Below are 27,499 nucleotides of genomic sequence, written 5' to 3' on the forward strand. Positions count from 1 at the left end.
ATTGGAGCAATTCTTGATGTCAGAATTTTAGTTTTTGATCACTTATAAACAGAATATTGCTATCATTTCTATCTCAAATGTCTAGGCCCTAACTTCTGAATTTATGAGAGTGAGCGACTCTTTATTCTTATTAATATAACCAATAATTTCCAATTATACCCTACTTTATAATAAGCACACTATACCCAATATAATGATATGTCATTTCAATGTAGCGAGTCCATGAACTTGTAGAGGTTTAATGGGATTTTGCACACTTAGAATTTCATCATAAAGGGGCCCTTTGGAATCATTACAACATCAATCCTTTCCTATTATAAGACTCAGCTCTCTTACTAGGCAAGACCATCAGGGCTCAGTGGAAAGACTTAACCTATGCATAGACTATAAGCCAGATCATAATAAAAGTCTCAGCACCAAGGGAGAACATTAATAAGTGGCAATGATGGGATATTAAAAAACTTTTTAGTGAACCAGGAGATCATAGAAGAGGGAAATGATTGTGATTAAGAAAAAAATTTCTTATGACTTGAATAATATTTAGATCTGCACATTTTACTACTTTAGGGGTAAGGAATTATATAAATGGGAGCAAATTAAGTACAAAATAACTCATGTTTCACTTAAGTCATAACTTTCTAGCTATGTCTGTCAAAGGCAAATTAATTAGGATATTTAACACAAAGGAGAGAGAAGGCTTACTTATAGAAGTATTTTTTAAGGAGAGAAGAAATAATATATAGTTGAAAGAGCTGATCCCCAAGGCTGATGATGACAATTGTCAGCCTGTATTTGCCAATGATAATTTTTTTTCCTTGAACAAGCAGTGAAGATGTCAGTATTTTTAGGCTGAAAGAACCCTGAACCTGCACAAACTCTCATTACGTTACTCTACCTGACATAACTTACATACCTTATGTGAGTGACTCTTCTGTTATATTCCTTCTTAAATTAACTATAGTTTACAAATTCTCTCATATGGTAGAAATGTGACTAAGCAAAGACAAGAAGGGACAAAAGTGGTTCCAAGAAGCACAACATAGATTACATTGAAATAGCCCCAGGTGGCACGTAGCTTTCAGTATGTAGATAGACACACAGAAACATCCACAACTTGTCCAAGAGAGAATCTGAGCTGCACTTTGAGACAATGAAGCTAATATTTTAAACTGATTGGCATTCCCTTCCCTCCCGCATGGCCTTATGCATAATAAAGTCTTCAGAACCGGCTTTGGAAATCATTAATGTCTGATTGCTGCACCAGTAAAAGTAGCTGTCAGTGTGTGGTGCTTCAGAAGCTCATACTCCTGGCAGGCAGGTTCAAAAGGGACTTGGTTTTCCTTTTCCTCCTTCCTCTTCCCTTCACGATCCACAACTAGGAGCACATCTTTTCTCTCATGTAGCAACAACAATTGGAGATGGTAAAGAGGAAAGAGAAAATTGAATCTGTAAACTTGATAGAGGCTCTAAGAAAAAATTTGAAAAAATTTTAAAAATTGAATCTTATTGTTGAAACCAGATGAGGGTTATTATTATTACTATTGTGTTCCTATCCAATCTCAAGTTGCCAAGGCTAGTTGAAAGTTGGCTACATAATCCTGACTTCATTCAATGTTTATATCTATTAAATGTATGCTGACAATAAGAGGTAACCCGTTTTAAAAATAACATTTTGAACCTTGCTACTTGAATGAACTACATGTTCTTTAAAAAATTAATTTGTATATAGAAAAAAATTACCCTTACTCCAAACTATTAGCTTTACAAACTTGAAGAACATATATCGACATAATGTTTTCACTAAAGGAACACTGCAAATGTAACAATGCTTTAAACTCTATTAAACTCTGTCTGTCAAATGTACTAATGAAATATTTTAAGACTGAGTGAGAGCAGTGAGATTAAAAACCAGCACCTTGGGTGGCAGAGATGGCTTAGCAGTTGAGGTGCTTGCCTGTGAAGCCTAAGGACTGATGTTTGACTCTCCAGATCCTTTGTAAGCCAGACACACAAGGTGAGGCAAGCACAAGATTATATATGCCCACTAGGTGGCACAAGCATCTGGAATTGCATTTCAATGACTGAGGTCCTGGCATGCCAATTCTCTATCTCCCAAAGAAAAAAAAAATAGAAAAAAAAAGCACCTTATAGGAAACACCTAAATGAAATGATTATACTTATTCTTTTTATTTTATTTTATTTATTTATTTATTTATTTATTTATTTATTTATTTATGGTTTATTGAGGTAGGGTTTCACTCTGGTCCAGGCTGACCTCGGTGACCAGGGTGGCCTCGAACTCATGGTGATCCTCCTACCTCTGAATCCCAAGTGTTGGGGTTAAAGGCATGCACCACCACACCTAGCTTAGTCTTTTTATTATTTAAATAATTAATTTGAGAGAGAGAGAGGGAGAGAAGGAAAGAAAGAAGTTGAGACAGAGAGGGAGTTAGACAGAGAATGGGCATTCCAGGGCCTCCAGTAATTGCAAACAAACTCCAGACACATCGCCACTTTGAACGTGAGTTCTTATGCTTCATGGACAAGTGCCTTAACCACTAACCATCTCTCTAATTCCTTTTCATTTTTTAAATGAAAGTATCACTTTGTGTCACACATATCTTTAACTTCTCTCATTAAATCAGCCTGAAATCTTATTCAAAATTTCTAATCAGTCCTATTTTTATTTTTCCTTCACTATATGTAATTCCTTCAAACCAAACTATCACATACACTTCTGAAGCTGAGGTGTGCTTTCTTCTGAATATATGAATTTGCAATATATATATATATTAAGTATCAAACTGCTTTGCATTGGTGATTGATGGGATCAAAGATCCTATGTAAAGATTTGGTCATAACAGATTTCTGTCAGAGTACTTGATGACCCACCAAAGGTTAGTGGTAAGACCCTATTGCTGAAGTCACCATATGCAGCTGACATGTAAAATGGAACGGCATGGCTGGAAGCCAGGAGAGAGTCAGTCCCCAGACAGTCAGAGCGTCTAGTGCCAGAAGGTGCTACATGGGCAACTGGGGGAAATGACAAATATCTGTCCAAGCAACTCATGGTCTAACCTACTTAGCAACAAATAAACTGTTGTGATGCCCACACAAGTGCAATAGTGGCACACAGCCATGGTGGGGAACAACTGTTCTTGATTTGGCTAACTGATCTCCTCAGTGGTACAGGACCCATAGCTGGAGCTGGGAAACAAGTCAGAACCATATCCAAATATAAGCCAACTCTCCATTATCATACCAATAACTGTGGGCTAACTCCACAATGCACAACCCATATACCTTAACAAGGAAGGCCAATGGGGAGGGGGTAGGTCACGGATGAGCCTAATAATGGTACCAAATTGCCTGTATTTGCTGAATAGAAAACTAATAATAATAAAAAAATGATTTGGTCATAAAAAAGGGTTAAGAGGGCAGATGTGGAGTTTAGGAAAAAGTCTAACCAAATTCTAAGTACATGAGCAGAAAATGCTATGGACCAGAGAGCAATTCCTACTGATATTTCTTTGGTATAACCAATGTGTGGCTAACGGGACAGGGAAATGAAAGTTGTTATGCATTTTCACTTAGCTCGCTATCTAACATGCCTAAGTTCTCAACCAAGCTAAAACTCTTTCAAGGTTTAAGCAACTGGCATAATGAAAGTATTTTATACCAACATATATATTTCAATGGAGCCTCAACTTTCAGAAAAATAAAATTTTGAAAATAATGTGAACAAAGAAACAGAATATATCTGTTACAATTTTGAATACTATTTGCTAATCTGATCATAATAATTATCCTAATTTCTCATTGGAAAAGTTCTATTAATCAGTACCAACAGGCACAATAAAAAAAAAATCAATGCAAATTGTGAAATGTAGCCATTTTTTTCTCCTTTAGGTATTTGACTGTATTTAAAAACCAGTAACAGAAAACACTTGCCAAATTCATTTAGTCTCTGACTGAGGCACACATATGTGAGATCCTAATTTACAGCTTGCACGTACAGATGTTCACACTTAGTAAAAGGGCTTCTTAATAGCTTTTTTTAATTAAAAGTGTGTTGATAATAGGTGCTTTAAACATATCCAAACAACACAGCTGAACTGACAAATGCCTGTGTTCTTGCCTCACCATGTCTCACATTGTGACAGAATTTTATGAGAGAGAAAATACTATGTGATTCAGTTGTCTGTATATAGTATAAATGTTACCCCGAAGTCTCCAAATGAAATTTCATTAATTTTTTTCTCTCTATGATCTTTTTCCAAGTAGAAAATGTAAGATTGCTACTAAGTTTATGTAGCCAAGAGCAAAACCACAGCCGTTGCTTGCTGCCTGCAGTTTTTTCCCTCTGCAAAACTTTGAACCCCATCCAGCTTTGACACACTGCCTCTTCAGTTAATAACTATCAAGTTTCCCCTTGTCTCCTGTCTACTTTTCTGTGAGGCAATTGCGCACTCAGCACCCCGAGATAATAACACACATCTATAAGATAAAAGCAATGGCATTAATGTAATTGTCTGCCTCTCTCTCCTTAGCCTAATCTTTTTTTCCTTCAGTTTTGACTGCCTGTGTGACACCTGTTTTTGTCTCCTCTGATCCTACGACAGGTTTTCCGCTGACAAGGTTTTTGCCTGACAGAGGTTCTGCAGACAAGAACATAATAAAATATGAAGAACTGCTTGTCAGAGTTTCTGCCAATGCTCACATGAAATACAGAAGAAAAAATGACTTTTTTTTTTTTTTTAAGGGGCCCTGTGATGGTCGCTTTTGGCATGTCAGGAAAAAGACCTCCCTAGCCAAGTTCTCCAAGCCAAACAGGTGTTTTCTTTCATGTTTGAAGTTGATTTGTTTTTTAATTTTCACTGATAGTGGAAAACATCATCAGCCAAAGGAGGGGGGAGGGAGTTTGGAAGAACTAAAAACACAGGGAGGTATTTCACCCTAGACAGTATCTTCTGAAATAAAGAAAAATGCCAACATCTGTTAACGATCCAACAAATTTAACCTCTCTAAAGTTTACTTTCCAGCTAGTTAAGCTACAATACCTTCTACCTACCTTTCACTTATTTTGTTGTCTGAAGACTCAGGGGAAAATAGCAAAGACAAAAATAGAATGAGACTCACAAGACGAATGAAGATATGGGAATGAAGATGAGGTGTGGGCACACTATACTTATGACCTGAAAAGAAGCAAAAGATTCTGGAGGAATGATAAGCAATTAGAAATCAGGGACTTTTAGAAAAACTAAGTTTCCCTAAGCCTTTGTCTCATGTACCCCATGGGAGCTGCAACCTTAGGTTCTACAAGCATCACAAAGATGGACAGCCTCTTCCAGAGCTCCCTAAATTAGTGGGCAGATCAGCATTGCTCAGAAATCCCCTTCTGCAATAGACATTTGGAACACTCAGAAGTATGCACTCACTTGCTCTTGGGGTGTGAGGTGGGGAGTGGTAGAAAGTAAAGAATCCCTCTTGGCCCATAAGCAGGGCATGAGAAAAGACTGTACAGAATCAGCATCTCAGGAAGAGCAAACACAGCCAGCTATGGGAAAACAAGGAACAATCTAAGCCTGGACTGAACAGGTGTGAGTTCTCATGCCAGTTCCAACCACTCTGTCACCAATAATTTTAACCACAGGGTTAGTTCTCCAAGTTTATATCACACACCTATATCCTAGAATAGTCACAGTTATTTTAGGGTACATGTGTTTTTGTGTGTAAGCACACACATATGTTGTTTGCACAGATGTATATGTGGCACAGAAGCCATATCCAAAAGGAGATATCTTTCTTTTACCTTATTTCCTTCAGAAAAGGTCTCTCACTGAACCTGGATTTCACTGTGTATGTGTCACCATGTGTATACATACACATACACACATATGTATTTATTGGCTATACACATTGGAACAGCCAGCTCCAGAAATCCTGTTGTTTCTGCCCCATTCACTGTTGGGCTTACAGTCATGTGCAGCCATGCCTAGTTTTTTACATGGGTGTGGGGATCCAAACTCAATCCTAAGGCTTACACAATAAGCATTCTTATCTATAGAATCATCTCTCTGGTCCCAAGACACATTTTCAGTTTTATCTTTTCCTCTATCATCACTGATAAATGTAAACAGTGAAATTAACATTCAAAAGTGTATTTTATTACACACTATACATCAGAAATACTGATATATATAGATAATATAAGACACTTAATGACAATTTTACATTCATTTCTTCTTTGGCTACAAACAACAGTTCAGTTTGGTACACTCTGAAGAGATATAGTACATCTATGAAAGAAATTGTGAAACATAGTAAGGAATGGATGCATGACCATCATTTTGTGGTTCCCAAAATACAAGTCAGAACTCTCTCTGAAGTAGTAGTTACTCAAAGAACCATAAAGGAGTAAGAGGGAAGTTAGAATAAGTGGGGACAAAACCAAGAAGGAAGAGGTAGAGAACCTGACCAGCACGGCATACCCATATGGGATCCTTAGACATAGCTGAAGCTTCTACTTTTCCTGAACTAGTGCTTCCAATAAAACAAGAAGAGCAGAGGGTGTTTCATTTATCACCCCTTCAATTTGTGTTCCGCTTAACCTAGTGAACTCTAGTTAATTAAGACGTTCTTATAAACAATTAAGCTTCTTGTAGGATCGTTAGCAAGATATAAAAATTTATGATGTAATAAAATGCCATAAAATGATAAAGTAGTGAGCCCATCAAAGCACTTCACATGCAAAATATAAGTGTGAAAATAGGTAAATGTAGGTTTAACTCAGTCTAAAAATACACCTACTTCTGGTTTGGGGATTTTTCAACAGCTAAGTACTTTATACAATTCATTTCTACTTCTCTGCACTTCTCAAATTTTTACCCTTGAGATAAAGTTTTCCATGACTTTATACAAATAAGGATTCAAAAGATGTATTATGGATGTGGAAGGTATGAAACTGCCCTAAGTTTAATGGGTACAGGGTCCTATGGCCAAAGGACTGCTGACCAGTACTCAGCACTAAAGAAAACCTTCCTTAGAAAAAGAAGTTCACACCAGCTCCTTCCACAAATCTACCTAAGTGAGACATTTATTATAAATGGGAATATTTAGTTAACATTCAAGTCAATAAGGATGACCTTATTATTGGCTTCATCATAATATTTGTAACTGAACATTTATGCAATAAATCTGGATTAATTCTTCTTCTTAATTTTATTTTCCTTTAAACCACTCTAGTATTTAGCCACAGTCCTATAATTATTTGAATTTGTAGATTAAAAGAATAAAGGCTTTAAAAAGGACTGATCTGCCTACCACTAACTTTTAACCATTAAATTTTGCTAAATTAAATGCACTGTTGTACATATTATATACAAAGCATCTTAGTTATCTCACTTGATCTTAGAGCAGCCCTATGGAAGGAGTTATCTTTATGACATTTCACAAGGAAAAAAAAAGATTCTACTGATAATAGGTTAACCTCATTTACCTAAAGTTTTTCATTTCCCAGGGATATAGTTCTGTGTGCTTCAATTTTAATATCCCACCAAGAAAGTCCACCAGTGGGCCAGCACAGATTGCACTTTGGAGGACAGGTCTTGCCATATTCATTCCATAATCCATTGAATCAAACAGAGATAGAAAAAAAAAAAAAACACATCTGAGTAGCTAACAGGCAGAGAAGGTCCAAACTGAAGAGGAGGTACTGTTTGTCTATGCTCAAAGAAAATTAAGGGAGTTCAAAGAAACTTCCCTAAAGTGGACAGGCTGACAAACAAATGAAAACAAGCAGCTTGTGGACTCAATGAGAGAACAGTTAATGCCATTAATCAAGCACAAACCCTTGCAACTTCAAGATGTCCTCCCTTCACAGTTTATAAGCTATGATCAAGGAGGAAAGGGGAGAGGCAGAAGAGGGCACTGTGCCCTCAGTTCAAGAACAAAGGCTCCTGTGCCAGGCAGGAAATGGCCTTGTTTTTGCTCTCTCAAATGAAAATAAGTAGACAAATGTTCAAAGTATTTGCCTATGAAAAGACCACGACCCACCTGCCTCACCAGTACTTAGAGGCAGCTAAAGCTGGTTTCTGTAATAGCATTTTACATTGAGGCACAGCCAGGTTTCAGTGTTAGCATCTGGCAGAACCAGGCCAACTAGAAACACAGACTCATGTTCCCCCTTTCTCCAGACCAGATCATCAAGAACAAAGGAATGTGGTGTTTAGATCCATGTTTCTAACCAAAGCCCAAGAAGAATCTTCCCAATGGAATAGTTTCCACCCTTTGCCATGGCTAGGCCAACAATTACTTCTCTGTGCTGAGAAATACCCAAACTGGTAACTTTGTTGATAGTTCACCAAATTCTGGGCATCCACTATAAACATTTTCTCCAAAAATTTCAATATGGATAGACCAACTCCAAGTCAGCCAAATGGCTCCAAGCTTTGGGAACACCATCATACTTTGTTACAGGAAAGTCAGATTATTCTTCACTTGCCTCCATCTTGACTAATCTGTAACTTATTTCACAGACAACATGGTCAAGTCTCTTGGAATAATCAGGATGTCACAAAAAGGTTGTGGTTTATTTTTTATGACAGATGATATTCTTATGGAGTGGGAAAGAAAATAAGATATAAGCTGGATCTAGAAGGAAAGGTTACTGTCACAAGTAAATGGGTAGCAGTTGGGGCAAACTACCCTCACAGATGTTTAGCCAATTCATAAGTTTAACAGACTGGGACCAATCACAAAGACATGTGACCTCATATATGATAAAATGACAAAGTACTGGTTTTGTTATTCACTACATGTGTCTTTATAAGGTACCATACCTTCAACCAATTTGAGGAATTCATAAACAGCATTCTGAGATCTCATGATATCAAGTGTAGGACTCCAGGATGCACATGAACAACAGTCCTGATTTGGAATTTCATTTGCAAACTGAATGGCATTTTAAGCACAGGGTTGTCAGTATAGCAAATAAAAATACAGAATACTCAGCCATATTTGCATAATGTATACTTACACTTAAAAAGTCATTATAAGTTTGATAAGACATATAAAGAAAAAGCAGAGAGTTCAAATTCAATAAAGCTTTTAAAAAAGGAAAATCACTTCCAGTTGATTATAGAAAAGGCAAGTTTTAAAATTAATGAATTATACAACTATTAAGTCTTGTAGCACACTAAAACATAAAATAGATTGGTATATAACTCTAAATTAACTTTACTCTCCTCACACAATTTCTGGTGTCAAGACTCCCAAGTTTACCTGGTACAGTATTTTATGTATGATACAAGTTTAATAAGTACTTATTGATGGATATCAGAGATCCAGGACAAGCAAACTAATGTTACATTTAAAATTCTGAATACTTTGGATAAAATATGAGCAGAAATGACATAGGCTTGATGGAATATAATTAAAGTAATTATGTAGGACTATATTTTCCTTAAATTTTAAGTAGCAAAATGAAATAACATCTCTAGAACACAATAAAGGAATAGTCTCACGAATTCAAGTGTGACAGCATTCTTAAAGGCAGATGTCAGCCAAAAAGAGAAAAAAATAATAAAACACTAGCCTAAATTCAGAACTGAATGAAAATTTTAGCTTCCACAAACTGTTTGAAGGGCACATCCTTTTCTTTTAATGTCAAAATAGTCTATAAAGAAAACAATTTGTGGGCTGGAGAAATGGCTTAGCGGTTAAGCGCTTGCCTGTGAAGCCTAAGGACCCCGGTTCGAGGCTCGGTTCCCCAGGTCCCACGTTAGCCAGATGCACAAGGGGGCGCACGCGTCTGGAGTTCGTTTGCAGAGGCTAGAAGCCCTGGCGCGCCCATTCTCTCTCTCTCTCCCTCTATCTGTCTTTCTCTCTGTGTCTGTCGCTCTCAAATAAATAAATAAAAAATGAACAAAAAAAATTAAAAAAAAAAAAAAAAGAAAAGAATTTGTGGGCTGGAGAGATGGCTTAGCGGGTCCCACGATAGCCAGATGCACAAGGGGGCGCATGCATCTGGAGTTCGTTTGCAGAGGCTGTAAGCCCTGGCGCGCCCATTCTCTCTCTCCCTCTATCTGTCTTTCTGTGTCTGCCGCTCTCAAATAAATAAATAAATAAATAATTTTTTAAAAAAAGAAAATAATTTGTTCCCAGTGCACTGCTTTAGGGATTCATTAAGCCTTGGAATGAATTCTTTAATTCTACTATTTCCAAACATCTGTCTAGCATACCTACCCAACCTAGATACAGTGGAATTGGTTTAGCTTCATCAGAAGTAGAAATTAATAAAGAGAAAAAATTAATGTAATAAAGAAAAAAATTCTAAAATCTGTCTACCTCATTATCAAGTATATCAATGAAATATGCAACTGGTTCAATGGTGGCATGTCTGTTATAATGGAAACAAACTGCTCTGTGATTGGACTTGAAGGCTGCTCCATGAGAGGAAATTCATGTTTGGTACTGAAAACATAATGAAAAGCCTATGGCTTGGGAGGTCATAAGTTTTAGGGAGAAAATCACTTCTGTTGGCAGGCTAAATGGCTATATAAACTGCCCTCTAAATGCTTATGTTTATGCCCATAGAGTAATGTTGCTCTCACTTTTGAGAAGCTTCATTTTTCAGATAGCAGTGATCACTAGAGTGACTCAGAACTCAACAAAGTGCTAAGAAGTGACAAAGGGTTGTTCATTATTAAATGGGACATTTCTATCACACCCTCTAAGTCTCAGGGACTATTGTGGAAAAGGTGGCATAAAGAATGCAAAAATAAAAGGAAGGGGGCACTGCTTACACCATTGTCTTCTAGTTATACAAAGTGGCCATGATATTAATGACCTCACTGTGCCTGATGCTACCTATCAAAGGCCTGCACTATAAGAGGAAAAAAGAATGATGTTGTCAAAATAAAAGAGAGTCTAGTTGGAAAGAAGGTATTTAATGGAGGGGGATCTGGGAGGAGAAAAAGGAAGCGTTGTGGGAGGGGATTATAATATAGTATACTGCTTATATTTGTGGAAGTTGTAAATAAAAATGGTTTAAAAATAAATCAAATATACCTCATCATATAGAAAATAATTTTCTAATTGTTTGGACTTATTACATATTTTCTAAAATCATTTAAAATTTAGTATATTTCTACTAATTTATTTACTTTCAATTTATGATTTTTAAAAATACTGTTATTTATTTATTTGAGAGAGAGAAAGAGGCAGATAGGAAGAAAGACAGAGAGAATGAGAAGGTACATCATGGCCTCTACCCAATATAAACTCCAAACACTTGCACCATCTTGTTCATCAGGCTTTATGTGGGTACTGGGGAACTGAACCTGGGTCCTTTGGCTTTTCTGGCAAAAGCCTTAACCACTAAGCAATCTCTCCAGCCCTGCTTTAAATGTTTAGAAATAAAGTTTCATGTAGACTATGAACACTAAAATTAATTTACAAGGAGTAAACAATAAAATGGTTTAGGTATACCAGCTATATGCCTCTACTTTTGCACAAAAGCAAGAACTCCTGTTGACAGCATTTCCCTTAAGAGCTAATTCTACTAGGGAACATGATGATTGGGAGTCATCTTCCTCACAAATGCTCAACATCACCCAATTCTGGGTATATTTTGGTAATCCTGGTTAATTTTTAAGGCTATGTCAAATCTTTGAAGACTCAACTCTGAGTGACTCAATTGCAAATCTAGTTTGAGACAAAAGAATCAAAACATAAAAATATCAAATTTCTGCCAACAAAAATACATCACTAGAAAAAGAGCCCATTAAGGCTCATGTCGTGATATTTTATTTACTTTTTATACAAAGTGTTGGCCTTGTATAAAACTCCCACTTCTAGGAGTTGCTCAGATTATTTTAGGTAAGTAAGGGAAAAATCATAGAAAAATAGTGTAGATGAAAGAAGGAAATTCAGCAGCAAAGTGAATTGGGGGCAGTACACGAGTCCTATCCAAGGACTTTCAACAGAAACATTGATACAATTAGATTCTGAGCTTTTGAGCCCACAAATGAGTTATTATATACATTGTACTGATACACTATAAAAAGAAGAAAGCAGGTTTTTTTTTTTTTAGTATAAAATTCTACAGTGCTTGCTTTTGACTATCCAAGTAAAACAGCTAAGATTCATTAAATGGATGAAAAATAGAGAATCTTTTGCTTTTTTTTTTTAATTTTTTATTTATTTATTTGAGAGCGACAGACACAGAGAGAAAGACAGATAGAGGGAGAGAGAGAGAATGGGCGCTCCAGGGCTTCCAGCCTCTGCAAACGAACTCCAGACGTGTGTGCCCCCTTGTGCATCTGGCTAACGTGGGACCTGGGGAACCGAGCCTCGAACCGGGGTCCTTAGGCTTCACAGGCAAGCGCTTAACTGCTAAGCCATCTCTCCAGCCCTCTTTTGCTAACTTTAACTCAATAGGAAATACCAATCGTTATTCAACTGTGCTAATGATTTCAAGATAATAATTTGTGAAGAGTAACATTGCCCACTAAATCATTTCACAATCCAAGTTTTATGATAAAATGAAGTAATGATTCACTTTAATTATTTAAATTAAGAAATCTTTCCAAAGGTTTTGGAAGGCAGGTAATCTCATCAACTCCAATGAGTTTGATATCCAATCTATAAGGCCATAGAGTGAGTGTCCTATATAATACACATATACACACATATACATCTGTGTATATGTACATGGATAGTGACTTGTGAAATACAACACCTTTGTAATACAATGAGGATGTTGATAAATAACAGATATAGAAGACACTTACTTAAACAAGGGTAACACAGTTCTAAAACTTTTCTCTGTAAGGAGAATACATGAGTCAAGTATGTTATTCTTCAGAAGCAGATATTAGGTTTTTGCTTAAAATAACAGAAGAACAGGTAGAATGTATCCAGTGCTGCCATGAAACAATCCTGTGCCGTATTCTCTTTTGACATGTTATTCATATTTGGAGAAAAATCATACACTAGAAAGACCAAGTCACTTCTTCCTTGCCAGACACATAGGACTCTATGTGTATGGCCCAAGACTGCTGTATTTCCCCTCTGAGTAAAAATAATTGGAGACATGATTTCAGGGCTTCTATGCAGGGAGAGGGAATGAAGCAATTAGTTGAAATGCTAGGGGCAAAATGAGTGGAGTGCTCTCATCCCAATGCCAACTCAAAGTCTGGGGAGCCAATCCTCACTGTCATCTGCCCTAATGAAGGGAAGGGTAGGCCCTGAATGCCTACACACATGTATTTTGAGTTATGTACAGATACATCCCCACTGTGAGGGGAAAAAAGGTTAGGATGGTGATTGTGAGGGAAAGGATCAGAATTAATTATTTTTTACTTCTAAGAAAAACCAAAATCAATACCTTCGGAACAGAATTTCTAATAGTGCAATAGCAAAAGCTGGTCTGGTATAACAGAAATATCTTATTCAAGGTGTTGAAAATAAATCACATCCTTCAAAGAGTCTTCAAAACTATCCTTGGTAAAGACTAATGTATATTATTCAATACAAAAGATATATTGTATATTTTCAAATGATACTAATAATATTAATATTCACATGGAAGCTGGATACATGGAAACAGACTCTGGTGACAACGGCAACTTTTGTTCTCATAAGTGTCTCATGGTAGATATATGATATCAACACAAGAGTTTGGAATAAGGAAACAAAAGCCCCTTGTGTAATGATTAACTTCTTTTTACTATTTAGTTGTCACCCAATTTGATATTTTAAACATGATATACTTATTAAAGGCTTAATATATTTTAAGACTATAAAGTATTATTATATGGGGGAGTATTGGAATAGGATAAACATATAGTTAGCCACTGAATTACACCTCTAACACTAAAAGAGATATAATTATTAATCATATATTATACATAAGAAAGTCAGGTCTATTTTGAGTAACATGCTACTGAGGTGTAAGAGGTAGGATTATACCTCAAAAAGGCCTATTTATGTCATACTGTCTCCACTAGCTTCACAATTCTTGATGAGTTGGGACTTAACATAAGCCAATACTTCCAGCCTATAGTCCCAGAACTTGAAAGACTGAGGTGAGAAGATTTAGAGTTTGAGGCCAACCTAATATACATGCCAAAAACCCTGACTTAAAAACAAATACATTTCTCTAGAAAAAAAAAAAAGAAAGAAAATGCCTAGAAATTGTCACAGGCTGAACTGTTGTATACTGGGGAGGGACAGATTACTCAGTAGTTAAGGCAGTTGCTTTAAAAAGCCTAAGGACTCAGGTTTGGTTCACCAGTACCCACATAAAGCTAGATGCATAAGATAGTGCATGTGACTGGAGTTCATCTACAGTGGCTAGAAGGGCTGGCACGCTCATTCTCTCTCTATCTGCCTCTCTCATCAAATACATACATACATACAAACATATATACATACATAATAAATAATCATATACTAAAGCCATATTCATGGTATCTCAGAATGTGATTCTGTTTGGAGGCAGGGCCTTAAAAGTGGGGATTAAGTTAAAATGAAACCACTAGGGTGGCCCTCAATCCAATTTTATTGGTGTCCTTAAAAGAAGAAGAAATAAAGAGGCACAAGGAGATGTCATGGTATATACATAGAGGAAAAAACTTTGCTAGGGTATGCATATTTGCATATGCATGTTATATGCAAAGCAGAATGAAAAGACTAAGAATGAAATCGACTTTGCTGATAACTTGACCTTGGAATTCTTTCAGAACTATGAGAAGATAAACTTCTGTTATCACACCCAGTTACCTCAGAAATTTCTATGCCCATACTGCTTAGATGATCTCATAATCCTTTTTGTTATTTATTAATTTAAGAGAGAAAATATGAATTGGCATACCAGGACCCCTAGTCACTACAAAGGAACTCCAAACATATGTGCCATCTTGTGCATCTGGCTTTATGTGGGTACTGGGAATCAGACCTGGCTTTGTGGATCAGTGCCTTGACTGCTAAGATATCTCTCCAGCTCTGATCTCATAATTTTTGATGGGTTCAGGATACTTTGTTAAGGAAGTCCTAGCAAACCAATACAGAAAGAAAACAGAAATCACCTAACACAGTACAGTGATATATACAGACTACTAAAAGACCAGAAACTTATTTATGGCTCATGATTAGATTGAGTGTTGATAGAGACTTTGGCTTTGTTAATGAAGGAGGAAAAATTCTTCACCTAAAGGATTATTGTACAGAGGCTATGGACACAAACATAAACATACCCCTTCAAGTATATTTTCTTCATACTACTTATACTTACTATCTCTTTATTGTAGAAACATGGCTGATAGGTTCCGACAGCTCTAATACACTTGCCCTAACAAGCAAGCTACATGATAAATTAAAAGCATTTCAAGGCACAGCCTAGTGTTGTTACCTCAGATCTTGCTAGAATAACATGATGTTTAAAAAAGTACAACCCACTGGATGTTTGGCTCTTCTTGGGAATGAAGACTATGTCCACCTATGAGCCAATACCCGAGGGTGTCAAAAAACTCAGTCTAAGTTTTCTTTTATAAACATTACCTATCTTTTTTTTTTAACTTTACAGTCTAGAAGGTGAAGTAAAAGTCTGCTTATTTCCATCTCTTCTTTACCTTAAACACAATAAAAATAAACCATACACAATGGTAACTAAATGCTCAGTCGTGGAATGTTAATGGGATAGTTCTGTGCACCTGGCAAGAAGTCTTCATACTTACAGCCTTTGCCTGGGCCACCCTCATTTCAGCAACACCTACTCAGAGTGTACACTGCCTATAAGGGTCTCGCTAATCCCAGTGCACACTGAAAGGGGGTATTAACAGATTTTTTTTTTCTGATATCAGCAAAATGAAGTTTGTGTTTACTTGCTTGCCCTTAGACCATACAAAATTTTACATCTGGAAGAATAAACTCAGCCCCTAGCACATGTGACAAGGGTATGCAGTCATCAAGGAGTTCTCAAGCATGGAGGATTTGCCAAGTTCCCTCTGAGGTCCAGTCCCTGAAAGGCCAACTGTGGTATGTTTGAGTTTCCATCAGGTCTGGTGCTTGCTGGCTGCTGGTATGTTCAGTATGAACTCCACAGCCCAACTGTCCCGTAAACATCTCACCCTTCTGCTGAGAGCTGCCTGCCTAGCCTTCCTTCTTGGAGTACGAAATATGCTGGTTGACAGCCACAGGCTGAATGTTAACTAACACTTGGAGCACAGCTGACTACTCTCTTCTCAAGACCAGTCAGTGACTGTTTTAAAAAACACACACATTCACAGGAACATAACAAGAATGGCAAGAGGGGCCCACATTTTACTCACCATGTGCCACCCAGCCATGTTTACACTGATCACAAGTCCTTAGGTTAATCTTCCCTGGCTGAAAACACTCACAAGTGCAGTTTACCAGTGTGCAACGGATGGCCTAGAAATTGAAGGAGAAAACATCATAAACATCTGTTCAAAAGTATTACATTTTTCACTCTTTAAATAAATAATTTCCATTTCTATTCTTAAAGGCTTTACATTAGTGGAAACCTAGGTACTTTAGAAAATAAAGTCTGACATAATTAAAATCTCTTAAAAAGAAGGTTAAAAAAAGTAAATTTAACATTATAAGTTATTCACAGTAAATTTTAAATAAGAAATATTGATACATTAAATACAAATAAAGTTTTTCATGGCCTACAGGATTCTGGATTTATGATGCCAGACTTCCAAGAGAAAAACAACATTGTTCCATTGCTGTTAATCATGTGTATATGTATATGTACATATATATGTATGTATTTCTGTGTATACATATATATATATATATATATATATATATATATATATATATATATATATATATATGAGTGTCTGCATGTGTATATATAATCACTTTGCAATAATGAAAAACAAAAATCCAAATTCTAAGAAAATAGTATTCAAATAAAACATTTGGGAAAGCAAAATATAGCTAACAAATATTAAAATAATCCCTTGTGCTGAATTTCATGTAAATGTTTGCTAGATATTTTAAATATATATTTTTATTAATTTATGAGCAGAGGAGAGAGAGAACAGGCACACCAGGGCCACTTGCCTTTGCAAATGAACTCCAGACACATGTGTCACTTTGTACATCTGGCTTTTTGTAAAGAAAAGACAGGAAAAGAAAAGAATAGAAGAAAAGAGAAAAGATATAATAGAAAATAGAACAGAATTGAATACAACAGAACTTGGCCTGGAAGGCATTGCAAGGAAGTGGCTTTAACCACAGGGTCATCTCCCCAGCTCAATCTTTCAGATATATTTTGAAAGACCCTTCTGTTGACTCTAAGACCTAATGCATTTCTATAATTATCATTTCCCAACTCCTTGTTTTGTCCCATTGACTTGTTAATTTTATCTTCATGACCATTAAAAAACTAATCTTTTCATTTTCAAAATGATAAGAAAAATGATTAAAAGTGATGAAACTTTTTTTATCAGATATAGTACAGAAAAAGTATGTGACATTGTATAATGGAAAAAGTACAGTTGTATCTTAGAAAGCTGACACTCAGACACAAACTTTTCCTTTCAGTGTAAGTACCCTAAAAATTCTATCTCAGCAGTTTATTTTATAAAGTAAATCCATAGAAAATTACCATAAATGGAGTATAACTTCTTACGAGTGAAAATTGTATGCTTAAAAATTATGCTAAAATTTACCTTTGCTCCTAGATCACAGTTAATAAACTCAGCTCATACATTTAATTTCTAATTTGCATGAAAATTCTAAAGACAGAGGGATTTGGTCTGATCATTCACATATTAACAATCTCCTTTAACTGTCTGTACTGTTAGGAAAAAGATGTCTCTACAATTTAGATGTGATCAATAATGTCTAATTTAGGGGTGGGAACTCCTCGGGGAGAGTTAGTTTCCTGAAGTTGTGGCTCCGTGCCAGAAAGCGACAGTCCCACACTCTAAAAGCTCAGCTTTCTAGAACCATTTGGATTTTTATATAAACTATCTTACTTGTATCATAGTGTACTTTAAATACTGCAAATAAGGTTGGGACAAATTCCATTTGCAATGCTAAGACTGAAAGGATGTCTGTTTCTGGTGTTATGAATTGGGTAAGTTTAAAGAATTTCTCCACCACTAGCAAACATTATCTCTGCGGATGCTTACTCCGTTTCAGATGTTTGGATTCCTCATCTTGTGCTCCTTTCATACCTTACTCCCATTCTGAGTTTGATCTGTTCACCATTACGGAAAATACTCAACTATCTAAGCTGGCTGTTATTTCAGGAATTTCTTCCATTATAAATTATCCAATTGTACATTAGTTAGGTTATAAAATTTTGCTGCATGTTTTAATGATTAAAGGAATGTACAGTTTATAAAGGGAAATAATTCCTCATAAAGTTCAATTTCCCATTTATTTACAGTGCAATACATCAGAACATCCTAGTTTCTACATAGATTTATAAAAAAAACTTGCTCATTAATTAACTTACAATTTGATTATAATAGGAAGAAAAGAGCTTAGGATTTAGTATTTTTGACTTTAAAAAGGCGAAAAGTTGAAATTTTCAGACCATCACCCCTTTTAAGAGTTTGCTTTTTGTGCCTAAACACATAAACATCAGAACACCTCAATTTCTTTTGTATATAAACATTTAAGTACTGGAATAGCCATTTTGTAACTCAATGAATTCTAGAAGGTCTATTTTTTTTTGTACATTCACTTTATAAAGACTACAATTTTCCTTAAGGGAATTATATATATTTAAACAACATGATCTAAATAAATATTTTGAGTAACAGACTATAGTGACTTCAAAGGAAGGTTTAGTCTAAGTAATGCTTTTGAAATAGCATAAAGCTTTGACATTCTATTTATTCACAACAAAACAGAATCAACATGATCACTTGCCAGCTCAGGCATATTTAAAAAACAAATTTTCATAAAGCTATAAATGTCTGTTAAGCTTAAAATACATCCATGTGTTTCAAGGAGATGGCTGGGAAGAGTAGAGATGCAAGGGCTTAGCACATTTTAGCCGTTCTTCCCTCAATTAATGCTGCAGTGCCTCCCACTCTACTGGGTGTTCTGAACAAGATTAAGGTGATTGTCTGAATCACAAGCTCTGAAATAGATGAGGAAAGCTGCAGAAAGCTCAGTTACACTGCCCACCCCAACCCCTCCAAGGAGGAAAATGCAGACTGGCCAATGCAAAGCTGCTGGAACCCTTCAAGATCCTGCAGCTCTCTCCACCCCCGCCTTCCCTGTAATGCTTTTCATAATGACTCCTTAACCACCCACCCACCAGCTCCAAAGAACAACAATAAACACTTTTAACCTGCAATATATTAAAAGTACTTAGTACTCTTGCTTACCTTTACATTGGATATCTTGAATAAAAATCCTATGCACTCAGCAATCAATGCTTCCGCTACTTCATTTTAAGGACATTTTATTTCCATAATCTGGTTTCTGCTCTACACGTTCCTAAGACTGCACTGTCTGAGGCAGTGTCCTCATCACATTTGATCCTTTTCTAGTCTTTCCACCCTCCTAGACTTTGATGCCACTTGGAGCAGTAACATTATTCCTGAGTGGTAGAGACTGACTATCCAACATTTTCTGGCAGCAATTTCTCTCTCTCTCACCATTGTAAATAAATACAGATATTTCCCATGGCTTGCTCTTCATTCTTAAACTGGCAATTTCATCCTTTCCTACAGCCTCAAATATCATCACTATGCAAAACCCATTAATTTGGAGCCAGGTACTAAATGTTAAGTGGCAGGAAATGGATGCCATTGTCCCTCCCTGTGTGTAAGGCTTGAGAGCCTGGTGTTTGTGGGCAGTGGGTTTAGAAGACATACCCTAGGAATAAGAAGGAGTCCTAACCCAGATTTGAGAATTACCATCTCTTCCAATCTATTTCTCTGTCCAAATACTATAAATTTTATTTTCAGCAGTAAATTATTCCCTGTATTTATTAACAGCCAGATTATTCAAATATTTGCCATTTTCTAGCAATAAGGCTAAGTTGTTTACAAACATAACTGAGTCCTCAGAAAATGAGTCTGACTGTGTTATTCTTCTATGATTTCACAAATGAAGAAACGGGTGGAGATGACTAAGTTCCCTGCCTGCAGTCATGAAGTGAGTGAAGTCACAGACCAAATAAGTGTGTTTTATTTCAATCATTAGTATTCTTCCATTATATTCACACTAGAGAGGCAGTTTTCATTGACACTCTGCCTTCCTCTAAAAATCATGTCTCTGGCTTTCCTGTTTTTCACTCTCATTATCACTACTTTAATCTGATTCTTTCTTATAGACCATTCAAATTGGCTCCTCATCTACCCATTTCTTTTTTTCACTGGTGAAATAATGTTCTCCTCATAGTGTCACCTATTTGATCTTCTTGTATTGCATTTGATGTACTGAGGTCATTTTTGTCCTTTTGCTTCTTGTTATTAAGGCAAATTATGTTATGTGACTAAGGCAAATTATACTGATTTGACAGTATCCCCATCCTTGGTCTTTTCATTGCCTATTCCCATAGAGATGCTCTTCTATACACCTTCCATCCCCAATTATGCATTTTAATGTCTTCATATCCTTCAGATTTCAACTCTAATAGTTTCTGTTCCTTTGGGGAGATGCCCCAGTTTCCCACTCAAGGCAAACTCTAACATAGTATCTTGTATGAAAAGAGTTCTACTACGCCTATGGTCCTATCCCTGGGAGGCTGAGGGAAGAGGATCATCATGAGCTTGAAGCCAGCCTGGGCTATTATAATGAGTTCCAGGGCAGCCTGGGCTATAGTGAGACCCTGCCTCAAATAAACAGGTAAACAAAAAAGTCTGCCTAAGCACTAATCACAGGCTATAAGAATTATATTTATCTGTGTTATTATTTGATTTGTATCCTACTTCTCTTTAGAAATTATGCTCCATAAGCCTGGTGCAGCAGATCTGTAAGGATTACAACGCATACTGGAAAATAACTGGAGTTCAGAAAGCATTCAAAAAAATAGCTAGGTTGTGATGGCATAAGTTGGGAATTTCACCCCTTCGGAGGTGAATGTAGGATGTGTTCAATGCCATCCTCAGTTACATAGAAAGTTCAAAGACAGAATAGTTTGCATGAATTCCTGTCTAAAAAATAAAACCAGTTTTTAAAAGATTATTTTCCAAGCCCCCTTTCTCCTCTGTAAGTGATTATAACAATGAAAAACACTGCAACTATGTCAAAAAAGCATGGAATACCTTTTACTGGCAACAGTGAAAACTCAGTAAGTGACAACCATTTATGACCACAAGAGAAGTTCTGGCTACATTTGAATGATTTTCCCCTTATAATTCTCCCAATTGTATTGTTTTATTCCACTTCCTTGTAAAATGTAGAACATATGGATAGTCTTAATAAATAAGTGAATACTTTGGGGTACACAATATACTAAGGTGAGCACAAAGATTTTTATATCTGCTTAAGATATTAAAATGATATAACAGAAGAAATGGTATCTATTAATTACTACTCAATTTCTTCCTTTACCCAAAAGGAAATATAGAAAACATAAATTAAATTAAAAACAAGTTGGAACAAAACTATTAATATTCAAAAGCATATCTAAGCTATTAGGAGCACATACCTGAAGTCCCAGCTACTTAGGATGCTGAAGTAAGAAGACTACTATATATCTGGGGTTCTAGGACAGCCTTGAACTATATAACAAGACCCTATCTCAAATAAAGTATATCTAAAATATGTAAAGTAGGAAAATTTAGTTTATGGAAAAAAAAAACATTCAGGGTTGGAGAGATAGCTTAGTGGTTAAGACTCTTGCCTGTAAAAAAAAAAAAAAAGGCAAAGGACCCAGGTTTGATTCTTCAGGACCCACATAAGGCAGACGTACCAGCTGGTATATGTGTCTAGAGTTCATTTGCAGCAGCTGGAGACCTGAGCGTGCTCATTCTCTCTGTTGCTCTCTCTCTCCCTCTTTCTTTCTTTCTTTCTTTCTTTCTTTCTTTCTTTCTTTCTTTCTTTCTTTTTCTTTCCTCCTCTCTCTCTCAAATAAGTAAATAACAAAATAAAATATACACAATTATTCAGCTTTTGTATTAAATGAAAATGCATGCTAGGGGTATTTTGGATGCCTTCCAAATATCCATTCAAACATTGAGTTGGTTTATCACTATAAAACAAGTCTCTTCGGCTTCATTCTTCATTACACTCATAACTATCTTTAGCTTTACAAAAAAGTATGAAGCAAGCATCAGTCTTCCTTATAGAATTATGTTTTTCTGTAAAGTACAAAGTATCATTCCCATTAATATACACTTCACAAATTAATTAACAACTTTGTTAGTTTTTAATTGGAAATAGTTACGCAAGTTATCTGACACAAAATAAGAAAAATCAAAATAAAGTCATAAAGCAAATATTTACTTAAAATATGTATTACACAAACAATCATAGTAAAAGGGAGGCCCTACAAATAAAACTTACTTCAGTTCTGAGTTTTGTCTTTCCACTAAAAAAAAAAAAAATAACAAGGCGCTCTCTTCAAGTGTTCAATAACTCTAGTCAATCTATCATACATAAATAAAAATCTATTTTCTCTGTGTTCATTTTAGGAACAATAAAGAATATACTTAGATTATGAAATTTTACTGGATTTTCAAGGATGTGGCCCAAATTACAACTGAATTATAGAAAAAGTTAATCACTAATATAGAATTTATTCCCACTTTATATCTCATTAGTTTCGGCTGCAAACATAGGCAGTACAATTTAGGAAGATAAGTTAATAGGCTATAATGGTCAGTGGTGAGAAGCTTTACCTCTTAAAGCCTTTTAAAACAAACAATTTTCCCCCAATGCTGAGGACAAAATCCAGGGCTTCCAGAATGCTATGCAAATATTCTACCACTCAGTTATTCCTAGCCCATAAGCAATTTATATTAATTTGAATCTTCTACTTTGAAAGTCATGTGTAGATATCATAAACCAGTAAAACTAACAAACTCTTCATGAGATACAAAATACAAGTGTAAACTGTAGTAATTTACACTAATTCATCATTGCATATATGTGAGCATGCCATAAAGGAAACATATGCAAGGTGTCAAAGGTCAAATGAAAACCACTGGGTAGGAAAATGGTTCTTGAAGACTTCTGCATTAGGAGGGGAAATATGAAGTAGAAAGTCACCAGTACGGAAAGTAGAAGCTATTGTTCACCACAGAATCAGTATAATAATTAGAAAAGGACAAGAGTTGGGTCTTTTGGATAACAGGTTGATCTTGTATATGACTAAAAGATGGGACAAGAACGTGTGAATAATTTGGGTATGATATACTAAGAATGCATTTCAAAAATTGTGACAGGGGTTGGAGATATGGCTTATTGGTTAAGTCACATGACTGCAAAGCCTAAGGACCCAGGTTTGATTCCCCAGTACCCCATGGAAAGCCAGATACACAAAGTGGTACATCTGGCTGGAGGCCCTGTCACCCATTCTCCCTTTCTCTCTCAAATTTTGAGGACAAGAGCTCAGAACTTCAGAACCCATATAAATTCTATGTGGGTGTGGCAGCCACTTGTAATCCCAGTGAAAGGAGATAAGAGACAGGGGAACTCCAGAACAAGTTGACTATCTGCATCAGTGAGCTTTAGACTTAAGTGAGAGATTCTGTCAGAAACATAACAAAGAGAACAAACAGTTGAAGAAGATATTCAAGATCAACCTCTGACCAGCTGCACACACCCTACTCCACACATGTGCACCAACACAAATATACATACAAACATGCACACTACATATGAACTTAACACATAAAAATAAACAAATAAATAGTATACTGAATGAAAGACTTTAAATGAGTGGAATGCATGTTATATGGAACACAACTCAACAAATACTGTTCCACTTTTTTTTTCCAGTGGTGTTAAATTACTTATTCCATAAGGATATACATGCACCCTAGGAGACACAATATGGCATGTTACCTGTCTTTCCCCAAGGAGGTCTACAATATCTAAATACTAAATGAATGAATAAATGAAAGTGAATAAAGCAATACCATTGTTGCTTACGTGTGAAAACCATTATTTTTTTCTTTCAAAACATTAAAACCAGGATGGAGATATGGTTCAGTTGGTAAAATGCTTGCTTCTCAAGCACAGAAACCTGAGTTCATATCCCCAGAACCCATGCAAAAAGCAAAGCTTAGTAGTATGTGCCTGTAATTGAAGTGGTGGTGAGATGGGAGACAGAGACAGATGGATCCCTGGAAGCTCATAGACCCTCTAGCTTGGCCTATGTGGTAAATAACCAAGCCAATGAGTACCCTGCATTCAAACAGAATGTGAAAGGAAGTTGAGAACCAACACCCGAGGTTGTCCTCTGACTTCCACACATGCTGTGTGTTATGTACTCATACACATAAATGCATAAAAATATTAAAGCAGAATACATCCATATGGAAATTGATAATCATTTTGTAGTAACTATCATGCTGTGAACTATTAGTAAAATCCAAGATATCTTCAAAAAATTTTTAAATATTTCTATTTATTTATTTATTTGAGAGAGAGAGAGAGAGAACTGGCATGCCAGGGCCTCTAGCCATTGCAAACGAACTCCATGTTGTGCATCTGGCTTACATAGGATCTGGAAGATTGAACCTGGATCCATACCTCTAGCCCTATCTTCACAAATTTTGAGGGGAACCTCTCAACTACAGTGCTCCATAACACTAATAATAAGGCTCTAAAATCCTCTAAGAAATTTTGCTTCTAAATCACACTGGAGAATTCTATCAGGCAAAGGACAACTACATTGCTTAATGTACTATGATGCAAAAAGTAATCACTTCAGTCAAGAAACAAATTTAATTTAGAGAAGGAATCAAAAAGGAAAAAGTCATAAACTTACAGGCCCATCATTTACATGAATGTGAATGTTTCTATGACAGTGTGAATACATAAACAGGGAGAAAGGAACACACAGAGGCCTATAAATTTTTACAGACATGGGTCCAATGAGCATCTGTAGTCATTACCTCACGATCATAGCCTACTATCAATCAACATGAGGAAGACCCCATTTAAATAATTTAAGAGTTCAGAGTAACAATCAACAGCGGGATATAGCCAATTATATAAGGAAAATACTCATGCTTCCATGACATCAAAGCATAGGCATGGTTTGGAGGGCTGGTATGCTCCCCCTCCCCACAATTAAATTAGGCCTATGGCAATACAAACTATACTGTTAGGCAATTAGTAATATAATAAAGACAGGAAATAAAAAAGGCATTTCAATTTGGGCAAGAACATTTCATTTTCTTATCTTAAAGTCAACAATTAAGATATTTTATTTATGGCCTGTACACTTATAAATTTCAGACTATTTTGGGCAGCTGTGACAACATAACTAGAAATGAAATACTCTTTCCATGAATTCAGCTATCATTAATTGAAAAGAGGAAGTTAGCACAACACAAAAAATAACTAGATCCTAACTATACTCAGCATTTATCAGAATGCATCAGTACATATAAGAAACCAAGCTCCCCTGCTACAACATGAATACTAAATAATGACCATCTCATTGCACCTTAATGTTGAATCAGCAATTTTGTATTCTATTGATATACATTTTATTCATTATCACTAATGCAATTTGAAAGAAGGTAATAAGAGTACATTTCTCTGTGGCATTCATGAAAACAATTACTAATACAATGTGATAGGAAAGACATTAATAAGGACAGAATTCATAATGAGATGCAAGAAGATTCATAAACATTTAAATGCTTTACAAAAAATCTACTTCTCATTAAGCAAGAAGGAAGATAAGATAAAGCCAGCCCGTAGTACTTCAGAAGTGTTTCTAATGCTGGGAAAACATGTGATTTAAATGATCATTCTATGCTTTGGTGACCAAATAGGTACAGGAGAAACCCAAGACTTGTCCCAAGTTGTGCTGAATGTAAATCATCATCTTAAGTCAATGATATCTTCCCTTCTCAAATGGCATATAAGGGAATAAAAAGGAGACTTTTGGGCTTGAGAGATTGCTTAGTTAAGCTTGGTTAAGCGCTTACCTGTGACGCCTAAGGACCCTGATTCGAGGCTCAATTCTCCAGTACCCATGTAAACCAGATGCGTAAGGATGCACACACATCTAGAGTTCATTTGCAGTGGATGGAGGCCCTGACGTGCCCATTTTCTCCCTCCTTTCCTCCCTCTCTCTCTCTCTCTGCCTTTTTCTCTATCTGTTGCTCTCAAATAAATAAATAAAAATAAACAAAAAGTAAAATAAAATAAAGAAAACTTTTAAGAAAGATAATCCAAGGCTAGGAAATGGCTCAGTCACTAAAGTGGGTGCTTGTATCCAAATGTGAAGACCTGAGTTCAGATCCCCAGTACACACATAAATGCTGGGTAGTCATGACAGTACACCTATAATCCTAGCATCTGGGAGGTAAAGACTAGCTCGTTAGTGAGACTACCTGAATCAGCATGTTATGGGTTCAAGTGAGAGATACCTTCAATAACAAAGGTGGAGAACAATTGAGGAATTCAGCAGACATCAACCTTTGGCCTCCATGAAAGCACTTACATGTGTACCTGCATACATGTAAACACACATAAACACATAAGAAATGAAGGGATGGGGTAAGGAGTGTAGGAGAGTGGGAAGAAAGGGGAGAGACCTACAATGAGGGTATAATTGGTTAGTGTAGTGATTTCTTGGTATGGAGAGGCCCTGGATTTAATACTTAATACTACCAAAACCGGGAAGGATGGAGGGAGGGAGGAAGGTTGTTTGAACTAAATCTTTGTTTCATTTTTTTCAGTACAAAGGATCTTACCACATTATGTAAAATGCCAAAGCATTGTAAACAATCCATTTACCAAGAATGAGTGCAAGGCAAATGATCTTTTGACTAAATTCACTCCTTTATCTTTGTGAAAAACTTCACACCCCAGTGAAAACAAGGGAGGAAAATTGTTGCATTTTAGAATTTATTCTTTCAAATAACAATGATGACCCAGGCCAACAGAGACAGCCTTTGTGAGACTAATGATAACCCAGGATTTGCACTCCTATGGAGCTTGTATAATACTTCCAATATATCATTACATTTAGTCATCAAGATCTCTGAAATTAAAATTTTCCAAATGGCAACAAAAAAGGCTCTGAAAATAACCTTACATGGCCATAAGTAATGACCAGACTGTTTCCACACTGCTTAAGAATGAAAGAAAAGCAAAGTACTATACCATACTCTCCAGTCCTCATTAAGATTTCTTATGACTTTTTCCATTTAATAGGAGTTTAACACTATGAACAGAATTTGAAAACAAACCAAACTATGGAAAGGGAAAAGGACATGTAAATGAAGGTTTAAGCAACATTAAAAAAATGAGAGAAACTGGCAAGTAAGCAACTAATATACACTGGAATTTTCTACAA

The 27,499-nt window shown here is 36.0% G+C and overlaps 1 protein-coding gene across 7 annotated transcripts in view; it reads right to left on the bottom strand.

Moving 5' to 3' along the window:
* The window catches only part of Bnc2 (basonuclin 2), a 454,280-nt gene that overhangs the window by 141,263 nt on the left and 285,518 nt on the right, over positions 1-27,499 (bottom strand). For all 7 annotated transcript variants that reach the window (XM_045142143.1, XM_045142145.1, XM_004658432.2 and 4 more), the window contains one exon: positions 16,335-16,437. In XM_045142143.1, the coding sequence (XP_044998078.1) occupies positions 16,335-16,437 (103 nt within the window). The remainder of the gene's footprint in view (positions 1-16,334; positions 16,438-27,499) is intronic.

The sequence above is a fragment of the Jaculus jaculus genome, chromosome 1 (genome assembly GCF_020740685.1).
Source record: "Jaculus jaculus isolate mJacJac1 chromosome 1, mJacJac1.mat.Y.cur, whole genome shotgun sequence".
NCBI classification, from domain to species: Eukaryota; Metazoa; Chordata; class Mammalia; order Rodentia; family Dipodidae; genus Jaculus; species Jaculus jaculus.